The sequence below is a fragment of the Nelumbo lutea genome, chromosome 1 (genome assembly GCF_056320005.1).
Source record: "Nelumbo lutea isolate HS-2025 chromosome 1, American lotus-T2T, whole genome shotgun sequence".
NCBI lineage: Eukaryota > Viridiplantae > Streptophyta > Magnoliopsida > Proteales > Nelumbonaceae > Nelumbo > Nelumbo lutea.
In genome coordinates, this window is record NC_142684.1 from 11,207,323 (window position 1) to 11,223,666 (window position 16,344).

At 33.5% G+C, this 16,344-nt stretch overlaps 2 protein-coding genes across 3 annotated transcripts in view; both read right to left on the bottom strand.

The window, feature by feature from the left end:
* Positions 1-965: 965 nt before the first annotated feature.
* LOC148873514 (uncharacterized) lies at positions 966-3,022 on the bottom strand. Its single transcript, XM_088962203.1, has 3 exons — positions 2,809-3,022; positions 2,611-2,677; positions 966-1,444 (listed from the first exon to the last, which is right to left on the bottom strand). Exons 1-3 carry the CDS (start codon positions 2,890-2,892, stop codon positions 1,161-1,163), a joined length of 435 nt encoding a protein of 144 aa, XP_088818329.1. The 5' UTR covers positions 2,893-3,022; the 3' UTR covers positions 966-1,160.
* Positions 3,023-9,065: 6,043 nt separating this feature from the next.
* LOC148873515 (uncharacterized) overlaps positions 9,066-16,344 on the bottom strand; it is a 33,111-nt gene continuing 25,832 nt past the window's right edge. The window contains exons 2-3 of one of the 2 annotated variants that reach the window (XM_088962207.1): positions 15,103-15,422; positions 14,137-15,018 (exon numbers count right to left, since the gene is read on the bottom strand). In XM_088962207.1, coding sequence (XP_088818333.1) covers positions 14,443-15,018; positions 15,103-15,420 — 894 coding nt within the window. In that variant the 5' untranslated portion in view covers positions 15,421-15,422 and the 3' untranslated portion in view covers positions 14,137-14,442. Of the gene's footprint in view, positions 9,296-14,136; positions 15,019-15,102; positions 15,423-16,344 lie in introns of those variants that run through there. The other variant, XR_016104535.1, reaches the window with a different exon arrangement.

Sequence of the window (16,344 nt, forward strand, 5' to 3'; positions counted from 1 at the left end):
GCTAAATTCAAAGGTTGTCAAAGCCAAAAAACCTATTGCACATACACAAGTACTTAGAGTGGGGTGACTATATTAATATGCTAACATACATAATATGACAAATTATAGATAACCACCTTGTAATTTGGGGATTGTAACACTTAACCCCATGAACTTGACGATTCCGGATCCTGAATAGGGTTGGTTTGTTTTAGTTACTATGATTCAGCGGATCAAATTAACGGATCGGATTAGTTAACGGATCTATGTCAACTTCTTACAAATGAAGCAAAATCATGATCTCCACTCCACTGTTTGGAAGCATGCCAAGTCATTGTTATCGGTGGTAGTCGAGATCAGATCTGTTCCTTACACCTGACGTCTCACAGGCGCCTCACACACACATCCTACCAGTCATTTTCCGTGCTTATTAGATATTCACGGGAGATGTTCCTAGCGCCATTTGTGAGGAACAAATCCCGCTTCTAAAGATAATTAGAGGTTTAGAAGTCGTATATGAAGTTCTCAAGTCTCTATCCAGCTGATGTGGACATTGTTTAGGTGAAGCAAATTAGTCAACTAAATTCTGTCCCACTCACCCATACATAGCCAAAATACAGATGGTTGATTGAAATCTTAACCACAAAAAATAAATAAATAAATGAAATAGAATAATTGAAATCAATCGATAGGACGACTTAATATCATATCATAACCTGACAGCTAGATGGGTCATTACCAACCCCCACGAGCTCTAGGAAACTTGTGTAGAAATCCTTGGCCTAGTTCTAAAAAGCCACGGGTCCTAATTAATTAGGGCTGTGTTTGGTTGCAGTGCAATTTTTATTGCATTAGTACAAATGCATGGGGCCCAAACTTGGTTAAAAGACTAAGCATGTGTCTTTGCTTATTGCCTCATACATATCTCATATATGTGTATATATATATATATATGCTTCTAATTATAAAAAAAAAACAAAGTCGAATTTTGATTGAATTCTATAGATTCATATTTTATTTATCTATCTATATTTCTATATCATATAAAGCAGATATATATAGATAGATAGATAGATAAAAATAAAAAAATATTACATAGGCTTCCAGATATTGACACATAAGTTCGCAACATTAATTACTTTTATTGTGTGACAAAAATGGCTTAAAGATGAGAATCAAGACTAGTTGGCTTTATTAAGAAAATACCAAGCTCCGAATGCCACACCAAAGATGATAAGAGGGATACTGTACTGCATTAAGTTGATGACAACAGATGGCTTCATTTCCTTTTTGGCTTTGGCCAAAGCAGATCCCTTTTCTTTCTTTTCCCTCATAGTCTGCAAACCTCCAATGTCTTTTCCAGCATCAGAACCCTCCAGAAAACCAATGAGATAACTATTCATCATGCTGGTGGCTGTGGAACTATGACCCACATCATCAAAAGCTTCTGTGGCATCTCCATTGGCTTGAATTTTCAATAGTAAGTTCAAAAACAAACATCATTAGTAGAAAATGATGAAATTTTCTAAAATCAAATCATTATTTATTATGGCTTTTGAAAACCAAACAGAAAGAAATCATTTCATCTTGGGTTTGCTTAGCATTTGGAAGATTTTATATCACTTAACATGGAATGATAAAATTAACTCATTTTAGCTCTTCAAACTGATTTCATTTCTACTTTCTATTAGCATTTGGTCCATGGTATCATTTTGGATGATGAACACAAGCCCATGATTTCAAATGCTATGAAACTAGGATAAAGTGATACAATTCCACATGGTTTTCAAAAGGCTATTAACTGAAAAATAAAAAGGAGAAAACAAGATGAAGATAACCCCTTGGTATTGATTTACAATCTGGACATTGTAGATTAGTCACTTCTTATATTTAACCACTATGAAAGGATTGGTTCAAAGCTCATGTAAAAGAGGACTGTTTCAGATTGGCAACCAACACAAAAGCCTTTATCCAATCCAACATGAACACAAATCCTAAATTGTTTTTTTTTTTTTTTTTCAGTTACAGGGCATTAGAAAACATGGTTAACTCTTGATAGAACACAATGGTGGGACAGGATTTATGTAACCAGACCCAAGTAGTTGGAATTGAGGCTCAGTTGAGTTATGTTCAACTGCATGTATTAGACCTCAAAAAAAGCTGGGTAATTATTAGACATTCACATATCTACCAAAGAATTGATCAAATTAGACCAATTCTCTCTGGATTTGCAAAACCCCTTTTTTCTGTTTGTTTCTTAGTTGAAACATCTAAAAAAAATGTAAAATATGTAATGAACAACAGTCAGGACACCCAGTTGTCTGTTAGTTTAAACCAACACCCAGAGGTGGTTCACATGTCACTATTATTTTCACTGAATCACTTGCCTTCTAGCCTTTTCACCTCTTGGAATTCAATCACTGAAATTAAAAAAAAAAAAATCATTCAAATTAAGATTCTTAAGCTTGTCAGTGTTGAGAAGATGGCATCTATCTAGAGAGAAGATAGGGCCTTCAAAAGCCATGTAGCTGATCTCTCCAATAAGTTTTGTCTGGCTCAAATTGTTAATTTCTTATAATCATTAATAAAAGCAGAATTATATAATTCTCATAGAATTAGGATTTTCTCTACCTGATGCCTCTAAAAGAACATCTTCACCTCCTGGATGATCTTCCAAGAACTTGGTTACATCATAAACCTGAATTAAACTAGAAATAATCATCAAAACAGACCCTGAAGAACCAAATAAAATACCTAAACATAGCAAACTGGAGACTAGGTACTTGTCATTTCTAAAGCAGATACATTTTATATAAGAAAATAATTTACCTTGTCATTTATGATCAACCAACAATCTTTCTTGGAGGAATGGAGAAAGACCTCTGATAAAGAATAAGCTTTGTATTCCTCCATTGCAAGAGGAAAGACTCAGAACCCCAAGAGATCAAAAGAAACACCGGATAGAATACCAAGAGAAACCTACTTACTATGTCTTTCTCTCTCCCATTAGAAAATAGAGGATCAACAATGCATTTGACCCACATCATCACCAACCTGAAGTCTTGTTGAAGAATACCAAGATGATTGGGCAATATAGTTATCTAACCATAGGAAGTCATTGTCTGACATCTGCAAGTTTTTTTTTTTTTTAATCCAATTTATTAAGGAAATAAACCTTAATACAGAAAACTAATTATAGTAGGATCAACTAATGAGTCATGCCACCTGATATGAAATAAACGGCTTACCAAATTAACCAAATATATGGTTTGATGAAAAGGCCATCTCCGAATGGGCCCGTATAATTTGACAAATCTTTTTATACGGTTTTTCAAAGTTAAAAATACCAAAATTTGATCTTTTTCCATTTGGCAATGAAAGACGAGAAGCCAGAATGACCCAAAAAACTAACGGAAACTCATTTGGTAAGATGTTGTCTGTGATATTGACACATACCATAAGTGTAGAAGGAATCTCTCTCTTAAGACATCATCAAATATAAATTACATGAAGCAGGCTGGAAATGGGTTGAGTGATCCGATGTGTTCATTTAAATGGTTTGGTTGGATCCAATTCTGATCGATTGAATCCATATGTTGCTACATAAATTGGTGTGGCTTGTTAACGGGTAGGTTGTCTTCAATTAACCCAACCCTCCCTACATCCCCCTTACAAATAGTACAAGCAGGGACTCGTGCGATGTATGGGAAAGTCTGAAAGATTTAATAATTTTATTTTTCATTTAATATTAATTTATAAAAAATAATTATTGTTAATCAAATATTTTTTAATAAATTTAGTTTTATTAATAATTTATAGTAATTTTAATAATTTTTATCTTTTTTGTTATTTTTAAATGAAATTTTGATTAATTTTAAATAAATAAAAATAATTATAAAAGTTAACATTTTTATTAATTCCACTAATAATTAACAATTATATATGAATGACAACGGGGTGGGTTCAGGGCAGGGCACCCCATCCCTTTCCCTACTCTATAGTCAATACACTCTATTGCATCCCCGCCTTGTCTTTAGTGTCACGCGGGTTCAAGGCAAGATAATCACTCCTCAATGTCAGGCGAGTTTAGGGGCAAGGCACCCCATTCCTCATCAAGGATGGAGAATCCTCGAATTTCCCTGCCCCGTCCCCAGTATTGGGTAGGTTCAAGTAGAGGTGTAAATTGGGTCGTGCTAGGTCGACATGACACAACCCGCATGTGGCCCGCACAAAGTGCGAGTCGTGCCATGCTAGCCCATGAGGCAACCCGGGCCGTGCCTCCCTCCTCTAGGATAATTTGGGGGTCGGTTTGGCACGGCCCATGGCCCGAACCCACATGGGCTCATGTCGTGCCATGAGTCGGGCTGGTCCATGGGCCGGGCCTTGGGCCAGGCCATGCCATACACCAAGCCAAGCTCAAGGCAAGGCACTCACTCCCTGCCCAAGGTTTTTAAAATTGGACCAGATAGGGAACCGTTATGGGGTCGAATGGTTCGACTGTTTGGTCCGAACGGATGACTCGCTCTGACAAAAAAATTAGAAAAACAAAAAAATGCCAAAAATTATTGTTCGGATTGACGGTTCAACCTCCCAGGTCAGCAGTTCGCTAACCAAATAAACGGTTTTTGGACAAAAAGCGGTTTTGAGGTGAAATGGTGTCCGATTCCCAATTTTTTCGGTCTAACCATCTAGTTTGATCTAGTTTTGAAAATACTATCCCCGTCAACCCAATATTCAATTTGATGATAGAAATGATCAAAAGGATATTGAGTATCAACCACATGGTAAATTTCTAAAAATACACTAAATTGTCTTTAACATTCAAAAATGTAATTTTATGAAAATTTTGGAAAATTTATTGTACTTGTATAATTTTGAAAATTTATTAAAAAATTTTTAAATTTTTATAAAATAATTTATTTTCTTTTTAAATGGTTTACTTATAGAATTATACTAATTTATCTTATAATTTCTAATATAAACTAACCAATAATTTCCTTGTTCCAATATTATACTAATTTTTCTTAATAATTTGTGTAATTATTTGTTCAAATTATAGTTTTACATTTCCCATAGACATTTATCTTTAATAATTTTCAATGAAAATTACATAATTTTTCAATGGTTTTCCAAAATCTATCAAATGTAATAAGTTTTTTCAAAATATTCTAATAATTTTCAATAATTATTTAATGCATTTTAAATAAACTTTCAAATACTTTATATCTTTTCATTTCAAAAATGTTATTTTACGAAAATGTAGTTTTACGAAAAATTTTGAAAAAATTATTGCATTTGTGTAACTATGGGGATTTATTGAAAGTTTTTAAATTTTTATTAAATATATTTTTTTATTTGGTAGTTTACTAACAAAATTACACTAACTTATATTTTATTTTTCAATATAAATTAATTAATAATTTCATTTCATAGAAATTAGTTAAAGAGTTTTCAATTTCTATAAAATGTTGTTAATGGGTTAATTAATAACAATATTTATTAATTTTTGGTAATTTATTAACCATACTAATAAGAAAATTTAATTTTTGGTAATTTACTAACCGTATTTATTAACTTTTGGTAATAACACTATTTAATACTCATTGAATATGGGTGGTATTAAATATTAACCATATTTAACTACTTATTAATTAGTATGAATATTTTAAATGAGGGAGAGTGGATATAGATTGGGGGGATGCATTTTAGGAATTGGTTAGGGAGTTGGGCAACATGATAATTTCTATTGGTTTAAATGAGATACCTTAGGAGAGAGATTGTAGGAATATTTTTAGGTGGTTGGGTGACACGACTTAATGAGAGTGGTGGGAAGGGGAGAGGAGAGAAAGTCAAAGAGAATGCAGGGAGGGGATAATGGAGCAAGGAGAGACATGGTGACGGGGACCAGTGCGATGCACAAGCTTTGTTAAGCAAAAGCTAAACAATAGAAATACATAAGAGTATATAATTGTTTTATATTTTAACTTTTTAATAAACAATCTAATCAAACTCAACTCGAGTTGGTCGGTTTTCTAGTATTTCTGATTGGCTTTGGTTTAACAAATATATATTAATATTTTATATTTTAAATTTAATTTTTTAATATGAAAAAGTAGGAAAATTCTCATATTTATTAGTCTAAAATATTTTATATCATAGATTTACTTTTTGTAATTTATTTTTTAATAATATCATTGTAATTTATGAAATTTAAAGTTAATTTTTAGGTTTAAATCTTTTGAACAAACAAACTAAATGGAAAATAGACCCAAATCAATACAACCCAAGTTAGTGGGTTTTCACTAATGGTCAATTGGTTTCAAGTGACAAACTACGGACTTGACTAAATCAATTTGGTTAGCGAAACAACCTACAACTGAACTAAACCAATCATTGAAAACTCTTAATTTCAACTAAATTTATAGTCTAGTATCTAATAAATAACAATAGTTTAATCTCCAATAATTATTGAAAATTTATAGCAAACGTACACAATCATTGAAAATAAGTTTATAATGAAAATATAATAGATATATAATAAAAATACAATAATTACAAAAATATAATAAATACTGAAAATATACTAAATTAGTCAATAAATAGTGTAATCTCAAATAATAGTTTAATCTCTAATAAGTATTAATCTATAAATTATAAAAAATATATAGTTAAGAAAAATAAATTTATAACAAAAATACAATACATACAATAAATTAAATTTCAAAGGTATGGTGACAGACCAATTTTAATATATATATATATATATATATATATATATATATATATATATATATATATATATATATATATATATAATACTCTAGCAAGCAAAAATTGGGCAAACCAAATATGCATCACTGAGGTTTATGGAATCCTGAGAACATATGTGATTGATTGAATCTTGAGAATGAATTACCATTTTAATGTAATGATATTAACTAGGGGTGCTCATGGTTCGGAGTACTACTGATTTTTGTAAAATCAGTAATCGAAATTGAATCAAAGTCAATCGGTTCGGTTAATCGTCAGTTTAATGCAAATATATTCATCTGCAATATATAGATAATATAAAATATATATAAATAATATATATAATACACATAATATATATAAATATGTGTATACCGGTCGGTTTAGTTAACTGAAATTTTTTATTCGATCCTATTAGTATGATTTGTTCTTTTGGTTTTTTATGATCACCCCTAATATTGACATAGGAATAGGGCTTTTTATGTGGCAGTGTATTGTTTGAGTCCAATCCAGGAATCAAATCTCAACTCTCAATTAGAGTCTTGGGCCTCTTGGCCTACCCTATCTTTACTTGAACATGTATAGAGCATGCCCTTCTGCTAGTATATATATAAAAGGATTTTTGATGAAGGCATGCAAGACTCTCAATACACAAATTTTGATTATTGAACCAGGTCAAGCAAGAACTGATTCCAGGCCTATAGCTTTTATATATAAAACTAGTGAGGACCCGTGCAATGCGTGAGCATTTTATGGAAAGTTGAAATTGAAAGAGCCTCATGTGATGAACAGGATTCATTGGAGAATTATCTTAATTTTATTAATTGTTTGAACCAATCTATAGCATGTACTTCTTTTTCCGTAATTGTATATTTTCACTTTCCTTAAGGTTGTGTTTGGTTTGAAAGAAAAGGTAGGAATAGGAAGGGAAAGGCAAGGAAACTTCTACAAACCTTATATAGGTTTCCTGCCTTTCCCTACCTTTTCCTTCAAACCAAACATAGCCTAATAGTAATCATAAAATGATCCTTATCTATTAGGTATTACCAGATTCAGAACTTTATCCAATGCATCTAATTAAGTAAGGAAAGGAAGAAATGTAAATCTAATATGGACAAACATAAATAATTAATTCATGTAAATTAATTTTAACAATTTATTATGTTTAATAAATACTTCATATTTTGGTGATATGTTTTCTTTGTCTAATTAATGTGAAATTGATTCTATTAATTTACTAATTAATAAATTAAGTGATTCGCTTAATTGAATGATTTTTCAACTATATTAATTATTTTAATTAACTATATCTTTAATTTAATGAATTAAGTAAATCACTTGACTATACCAATTATTTAACTATGTCCAAGTTAAATAGAATTAATAAATTTAGTTTATGGACCCGGGTCATTCTACCTAAAAAATTGATCCATTCGGATCAATTTAAATTAATTACATATCTAAATTTAATTAATTTACTCATTTTATCTCTACCCGGAATGCTGTATGTAATGCTGTTTTTTTTTAATAATATGAGTTTCTGTTATTGATAAAAAAGTATAATTAATTTACCCAATTAAATTTATATTATCTAAATTAACTAACTGAATTAAAGACACCCAACTTAATTATATAATAATTAACTAATTTCCTTAAGTGAAATCAATTATTTAACCATATTAATTAATTTAGTTAAATTAATTTGGGCTTCTTAAAATTAATTTAGTTATAAATCAAATTAATCAAATTACCCTAACTACATTAACGCATTAATTCTTCTCATTCTCATATGCATCAATTGTTTAAGTGAATTAATATTTAACTTCATGAAGTGAATCAAGTGTCAACTTTTTAACTTAACCAAATTACACTGATGTCTTTGGCTTTTACACTAATATTATGAATTAATGAAGTGAATTAACGGTCAAATTAATTGATGAAATCTAGCTTCATATTTTTTTAGATTATTATTTTATGAAATAAGATTAACTTAATTAACAAAGTTACCTTATATATATGCCAAAATGTTACCTTGTGGGGCACTGGGATATACTGCTAATGGGTTTTAAGCAAGGTTTTTGAACCATTGTTGATCCGAACGATCGGACTATTCGGCTCGGGAATCGTTCAAGTAATCGGTTCCATTTTACCCCAAACCCGGACTTTGGTTAAAAATCATTGGAAAAGTCAGCAACTCATTAACCTGGGTAGTCGAATTGTTGACCCATTCAACGGGTTTTGACCATTTTTTATTTTTTAATTTATTTGTCAGAACAGGTTGTCCGGTCAAATCAAATGGTCGGACCATTAACCCAAAAACCGATGACCTCAACGGGTTTAAATAAACAGTTTAGGCTCAATTAAAAAGGAGTACAAATACAAATACAAATAATGCAAATACATACAAAATAATACAAAATATTAAATTTTACTCCTTCGAAACTGAATCTTAAGAATCAAAGGTCAGGTTAACCATCGAAGTGCAGAAAATGTCGCATGGAGTGGTTGCAGAGGGCATTATCAACAGCCGATAACTGCATATTCATAAGTTGATGGAAATTGATAACTGCATATTCATAAGGTCAGGTTAACCACCAAACAGTCATATTTTCTCATGGTTTGCCACTTGTAAAAACTCAAAGTCCCTATAAAATTTTTACCATTCACTTCAATCAAAATTGATTTCTTTGATCTTTGTTTAGCTCGCTTGAACAAAAATAAAATAGAGCATACCAATCTTTTTCTTTGGCTAAACAAAAATAAAATAAAGCATACCTGGAAAACTCAATGATTTATGAAATGGGGAGGAGTTTGAGTTTGGAAGAATGGGAAGGAAACTTTTCCTTATACGTAGCTAGGTTTTGGCAAGGTTCCTTTTTAGAATCTTTATGATTGGTTGATAGACATGATGATGTGACATAATGGGAGAGCTGGGAGGACTGGGAAGGGAGAATGGAGGAAGGAGAGAGAGTTAAAGGAGGAAGCAAGAAAGGGTGAGGGAGAAAGAAGAATAAGGGTGATGTGGACAACCTTGATTTATATATATAACATCATTATTCATGTTCATCCCAACTATATGGGGTCAACCAAATGAATCCTATTTCATCAATTCATTCTATTTAAAACTATATTTTCTATCAAATTATTAATACTCAAATCATTTCAAATATTATAAATAATATGTGTTAGAATCGGCTGTACAAGGGTAGTACAGTCCTTTTATGTTTAGTTATATATGTATTGCTTTGCTGATGTGGCCATCACTTAAGGGCACAATGGTAATCCTTGTATATCTTATAAGAGTATAAATAAAAGACAGACCAACTAGAGGTTTTGAGATTTTTCTCTCTAGTTCGGCTATGACTTTTCTCCTTTTTTTCTTCTCTTTCTCCTTCTCCTTCTCTTTCTTCTGATTTGAACATATATGAACATCTAATCTGAGTTTTATCAATATGTATATATTATATGTGCAATACACATATTTAAATATATGTGGGGGAGGTCAGGCCTAGGCTTGAATTACTTTGACCTTGGCTTGGTCTTGAAATTTACAAGCAAGGTTTAGCTAAACACTTTGGCTGTTTAGCAGGCTGTGGAACCAATGATGAAGTTCCACGCCAGTAATAAAATACATGGGGCCTGCACCTTTCACAGTGGAGCCCATGAATTTATTACAGACATGGAACCTCATCATTGATTCCACAACCCGCTGAACAGCCAAAGCATTCAACCAATCTGAATTCAAAATTTACAAGCCTGATGCAAGGTTGGGCTTGAACACAAAACCTAGGCTCAAGCCCAAAATTTCTGAACTGGGCTCAACCCAACTTTCTATTTCTCTCTTAATTTCTGTCAAATCAAACACAACCTGGCAAATGAAACAAAAAGTGCAAATTTTGCATCAGGTAACAGTATAAAATATAAATCATGTTTGCAGACAAACAATGCAAAACTGAACCAAGTGTAAAATTTGCATGCGATTCAGATTTGTATTGCAAACAAACGTCGCTTTATGAACTTTCTAACAACTTTCTATTTGTCCCTCAAGTTGAAGGGATGAGAGATCCATTATATGGATGATCGAACCCTACAAGAAGGTTGGGCAAATTTTCAAAAATTTCTCTCCCATCTAGGAATCACATTCCCTATTTTAGAAAACTGCATTTTCAATGATCGTTATTGAATCCAAAACCGGACCAGATCTGAAACCAAAAGAGAGGAGAGGGATATACTTGATACGAAGTAGCAGTAACTCCCAATGAAGGTATTCACGCCCAAGGAGAATACCAAAACTCGCTTCCACCGAAGATGACACAGTGTGTAATGAAATAGGATCAGTAGGATAGCTCTTCAACAAGAACCAGGATCCTTCAGCAAGAATCGAACAAGGTCTGGTGAGCATGACTTCAAATTATTTCTTCAGCCAAGAAACAATATCAAGAACCTTTCTTGATCAATTCCTCAAGAGGAGATCAAACTGGGTAGGAATGGCAAGAATATGAAAGAATTCTGTAGGTTGTTGTGTTATGTAACTGAGGAATTTGCCCCCTTTATTTATAGCCTTCTCAGGATCAGCCTCCTAATCTAATTAGGAAAGAGTTCCTTAATCCAAATCTGATATTTGGATATGGACTCTTGAATGGATAAGACCTATCTTATCCTTTAGCTAATCCTAATCAGATTATAAATCATATCTTTCCTCATTTTAATTAACTAACTTAAGCCCAGTTTAAATTAGGTTTTAGGCCCATTAAGCTTGTGTTCACTTACCCCTTAACCTACTGCCCAGTTGACACTCTTTGTATGGCGTGGGACCCAAACATTGATATACACATCAGCCATAGGTTCAGCCTAGCCTTTGTTAAAAAGCATGGCCGAATTTACTATAGGAAACAGCGAACCCCTGAGTCTATCGCCATGGGCTCTTAATGGGCCCAACATTTACACTAAATGGTCATTGGGTTCAACTACCTTATGAAAACCCAAGGACTATGGGCAGATGCAAGATTAACCCATCAGGTATTACCCTCAATGGTCTTACACTTAACCTCTCAGCCCATAATGATCAAACACTGCCCGACAAGAGATGACCCCTCCTTCGGCTGCAATGTACAATGCTACATTCTCTACTCACATGGATCCCGGGAATTAAAACTTTTTGCAAACATTTTGAAACCATAATATATATAAGTATATCTCTATATAAATATATTTTGCAAAAACAAATTTCAACGGTTGAAATCAATTACCGACAGTTTAGGTTTCCATCAGAGAGAGTGCATTCCCCGATCATTCACTTTGTCTGACAAAGGGACTGATCCTATCACTATTATCACTCACTCAAATGAATTCTCGGACTGTCCCAACATACCTAGGTTTTGACCCCCTCTAAGGATCTCACTAATTGGTATATCAAAAACAGCCCAATCCGGCACCTAGTGTAATACCATAATCGAGTCTAAGGGTCAGGTGTAAGATTCCAATTTTATCCATCTATCTCCAAGGTCCAGGGCAATATTAGAATTTTGGTTCAGTTTAGAGTTTCAAGAAAATTCACACATGTACCTCAGGTCTCACATTGGCAGTTGAGACAAACCACCCCAACCAACTTGGTGGTACATCAGTGCCAGCCTTAGTAGGATAAATCTCCCAAGATCTATCCAACGGTTATGAAGATTCTAAACTAACACGAGTTTCATAAATGTCTAATTTGAGGGTATTACACAGAAATACACCACAATGGCATAAATCAATTATGTACTTTATTCATTTACAATAAATGTCAAAAGATACATCAATCTGATTGGAGCTAAGGGCATAACTGTCTAACACAAGTTCTATCAAATCAAACACAACCGTCTAGAATGTTTATCTTCTCTAGAATATAATTCAAAACGGGGCCAGGCAAAAAACCAGAATGTTAATGGGTAGTTGTTGACAATTAGCACATTTAAACCATAAAAATCATTAACCATGACTCAAAAAGGTTACTGGGCACAGGTTCAAGTGCGGATGGTCTGGCCGAGTCTAGCAACATATGATCTTTTTCTTTTTGGCTACAAAGATTCTAGGGCATTTCTTTGAACATTTATGGCACAAAGGATCCAAGTATAAATCCTTCCATTCTATGCTTTTTCATACCACCACCAACATAAATTATTAGGAGTCGCTTTTTACCCATTACCACCTTCAGGATCCATAATTCCTATATATACACGATACACCTGCAAAGCTGTAATCTGTTCAAACATATTTAACCAACAGTTAATTTTGCATCTAAACGCTGGATAAATCTTCTACCTATGATCTAGCTGACTCCTAGATAGGTATAGCTTAAGAGCAGCCAAGTATACAAGGCTTCCGCCATTCCGGGGTCTAGGGAGGGACAGGCGTATAAGAATGTAAACGTCAGATTAGATTCAAAATGGGCTATATCCAAATCCAATCCAATAATATAAAACTTATATCCAATGATCGGATCTCATATAGGTCAATTTGAATTTGAATCCATTAAGATGTCGGGTATTTGAATCGGAAAAATCTATGATGTAAATCCACCTGATTGGTTACTACTTTTATGATACCGGTTAGTTGGCTATAAATTTATTTCAATATAATGTCTTTTGTACATCATAGTTGAATCCATTTGAATCTGATCCGATTCAATTTAATTTTTGTAAAATTTAACAAATTGTTAAAAGAAAAAAAGAAACATAAAAGTCTATAAAAAGAAAAACAAGAACTATGCGCATTTTTCAACTATTTTTTACCATATATATACATGTCTTTTATAGGGGGCAATTCGAATTCAATCAAATTTTTAATTGGATCCTATCATTCGATCCAAAAATCAGATCAGGGTATATCTAAATCCGACAAAATAGACAGATTAAAATTCAGATCGGATCATGATCTGGTCCATTTGCACCACTACAGATGTAAAAGGCTTTACCCTTGCAGATATAGTTTCTTCAGGGTAAAAGGGAGTTTCCTGCAAGTTTTGCAATCCAACGGGTACTTGCTCAATGGATTAGGATGAGTTTTTAAACACTTCAGATTCTTAGCCCAACCATCTGAACAATGACTGATAACCATGAAGCTAGGTTTTTTTTTTTTTTTTTTTTATGACTGTTATCAGAAGCATTTGATAATATGATGAAAATGATTCAGACAAGATTAAGTTAATCATGTTAGATACTGAAATCTGCAATCCAAGATGTAAAGATCAGCAAACATGCAAGAGGTTTTCTTTTCTCCTTTATCTTTTTGGGTTTAGGAGGGGCTGACATGCTAGACAAATCATTTTAAGGCTTCAAGAGAGAGATTGTTTGAAGATGATGAGTGGAGGAAAAAGAAACAGAGATCAAGATCTTGAAAAATAATATTCCAGAACATAAGACAGTTAATGATTCAAAATGGATAATCAAGTAGTCAAATCTAGCTTGATACTACCGAAGTTTAAAATATTTTTTTGGCTCCATGGGGCTACACAACAGGAGGTAGCCCATCCCCCAACCCTGGTGCAGGCAGGATTCGATCCCAAGTCTCCACTACAACCTGCCAGAGACCTTACCAACTACCCAGTTGGCACCTTGCCAAAGTTCAAAAAATGGTTCAAAATGATACTACCATATACAGACAAATATAGGAGTAGAATATAACAATCAAACATGTCCAGCAACCCCAAAAAATTAAGAAAAAGAAGGCCCTATATCAATCTAATCTCATCTTCTTGGCAACAAGCTCCAACCATAAAGTCATTGCAGCCTCATCTGTATCATCCTCTTCACACCACCTCAGCCATTCTCTTCTGTACTTTGCACTATCAGTGAAAATGACAGATGCCTTGGCATAAAGTGGCTTTGTCCTGTCCCATCCCTTATCAGTGAGCTTCTTTAAGCACTCAGACACAGTAGGCCCTATTTCTTGGTTTGTTATCTTGTCAATCAGTGCTACTATCCTCTGCACAACTTCACTTCTGCACTTCTGCCTCTTCCTAGGCCTGTCACTTTGCAATTGGGAGTCACTAACCAATGAATCTGTAGATGGGGTAGCAGATGGCTCATCCTCATCACATGATGAGGGTATGGCATCTAATCCTGGAGCTTTTGAGGAAGCAGATGATACACTCTCGTTATGTGGAATGGGAATTGATGCATTACAGCGTGACATAGAGGATTTAGGGACTAATCCAAGGTCTCTAGTTGCACACGCCCTATCAAACAAAATCTTACACTCATTGGCAAATGCCAATCTTGAGTTCTTGAACACTGATGCTTTTGGGTTAACCTATTTTCAAACAAATATTAGGGTTTTAGAATTTGATCTCTACTTCATAAAATATCTAACAATGCAAAGGATTAAATATTTTACCTTTAAGTATGCATCCCATTGTTCAGCACTCCAATCCATAGTCCCTGTAACTGGGTTAAATCCACTCACAGTCTTGGTGAGAGACACCCACATCTGATATTTTCTCTTTAGGAAGTCATACTCATTCTTTAGCTGTTTTTGTTTCATTTCTATGCCAAACTTTTCTTTTATTTGTGCACCTATGTGCATCCATGACTCTTTCCTTAAGGATCCTCCCTGTCTCCCAGCCTTAGCAACCTCGTTGATACATTGATTAATAAAGAACTTCAAAAGATTTAGGTCTCTCCAACTAGCTCTAGTCCTGTCTTCGGGTGCCATTCCTAGCATCAATAAAGCAATATCAAGGATAACCATTTTAGACCCAATTAGCCCTTACTGATCCCCCAACTATCATGGAATATTCTTATCTACCATGAAGGGTATAAAAATACTCATCTATACCAAAACATCCAACCATCAATATAGGCCCTCTGGCCTCCAAATGCTCATCCAAAGGGGGAAAAAACAAACACTTCTACCATGTGTGGATTAACTACACTTGTTCTACAACAACTACCATCATAGTCAGTCTTCCAACTATCATGGATTATTTATATATAGTATGAAGGACGTGTATTACAAAAGAAATAAAAAATAGCAAGTACACTTTTATATCTAGATACTGATTCATAACTGCAGGTCCTAGCTTCCAAACACTTGTCCAAAAAAAATAAAAACACTTATATGTCCAAAGACTGATCCAGCAACATAGGCACTTTTGGACTTGACCAATCCACACACATGGAGAGAGAATATACATACATACATATGCCCAAATGGTTGTAAAACAATTGCACTATAAAGTTATAATTGGCTATTAACAAAATGATTAATGTGGGCTTAGATGTGGCACATCATACTTAATACCAATCAGAAAAAGATCATGCGTGCTCAAAAACCGAAGTCAAGCAGCAGAGTAAGTGGACAGCAATGAACTCCAAATGATTGCAAATATACACAAGTAGAAAGGTGGTAAATGACAACAAAGTGATTTTTTTTTTCGTTTTTGAAAGTAAAATATCATTGTACTGATTAAATTAAAGGGGTGAGAGAGCCCCTCAAAATAACAAAAAGAGGGCTAACTATAGAAGCCCTGGGTATAGAAACACTGTACATCTATTCCTATAGGCCTCGAGAGGCCGAGAACATAGCAACAATTTTGCCATCTCCATCTCTGAAAACTCCCCCTATACCTCAAGGGCC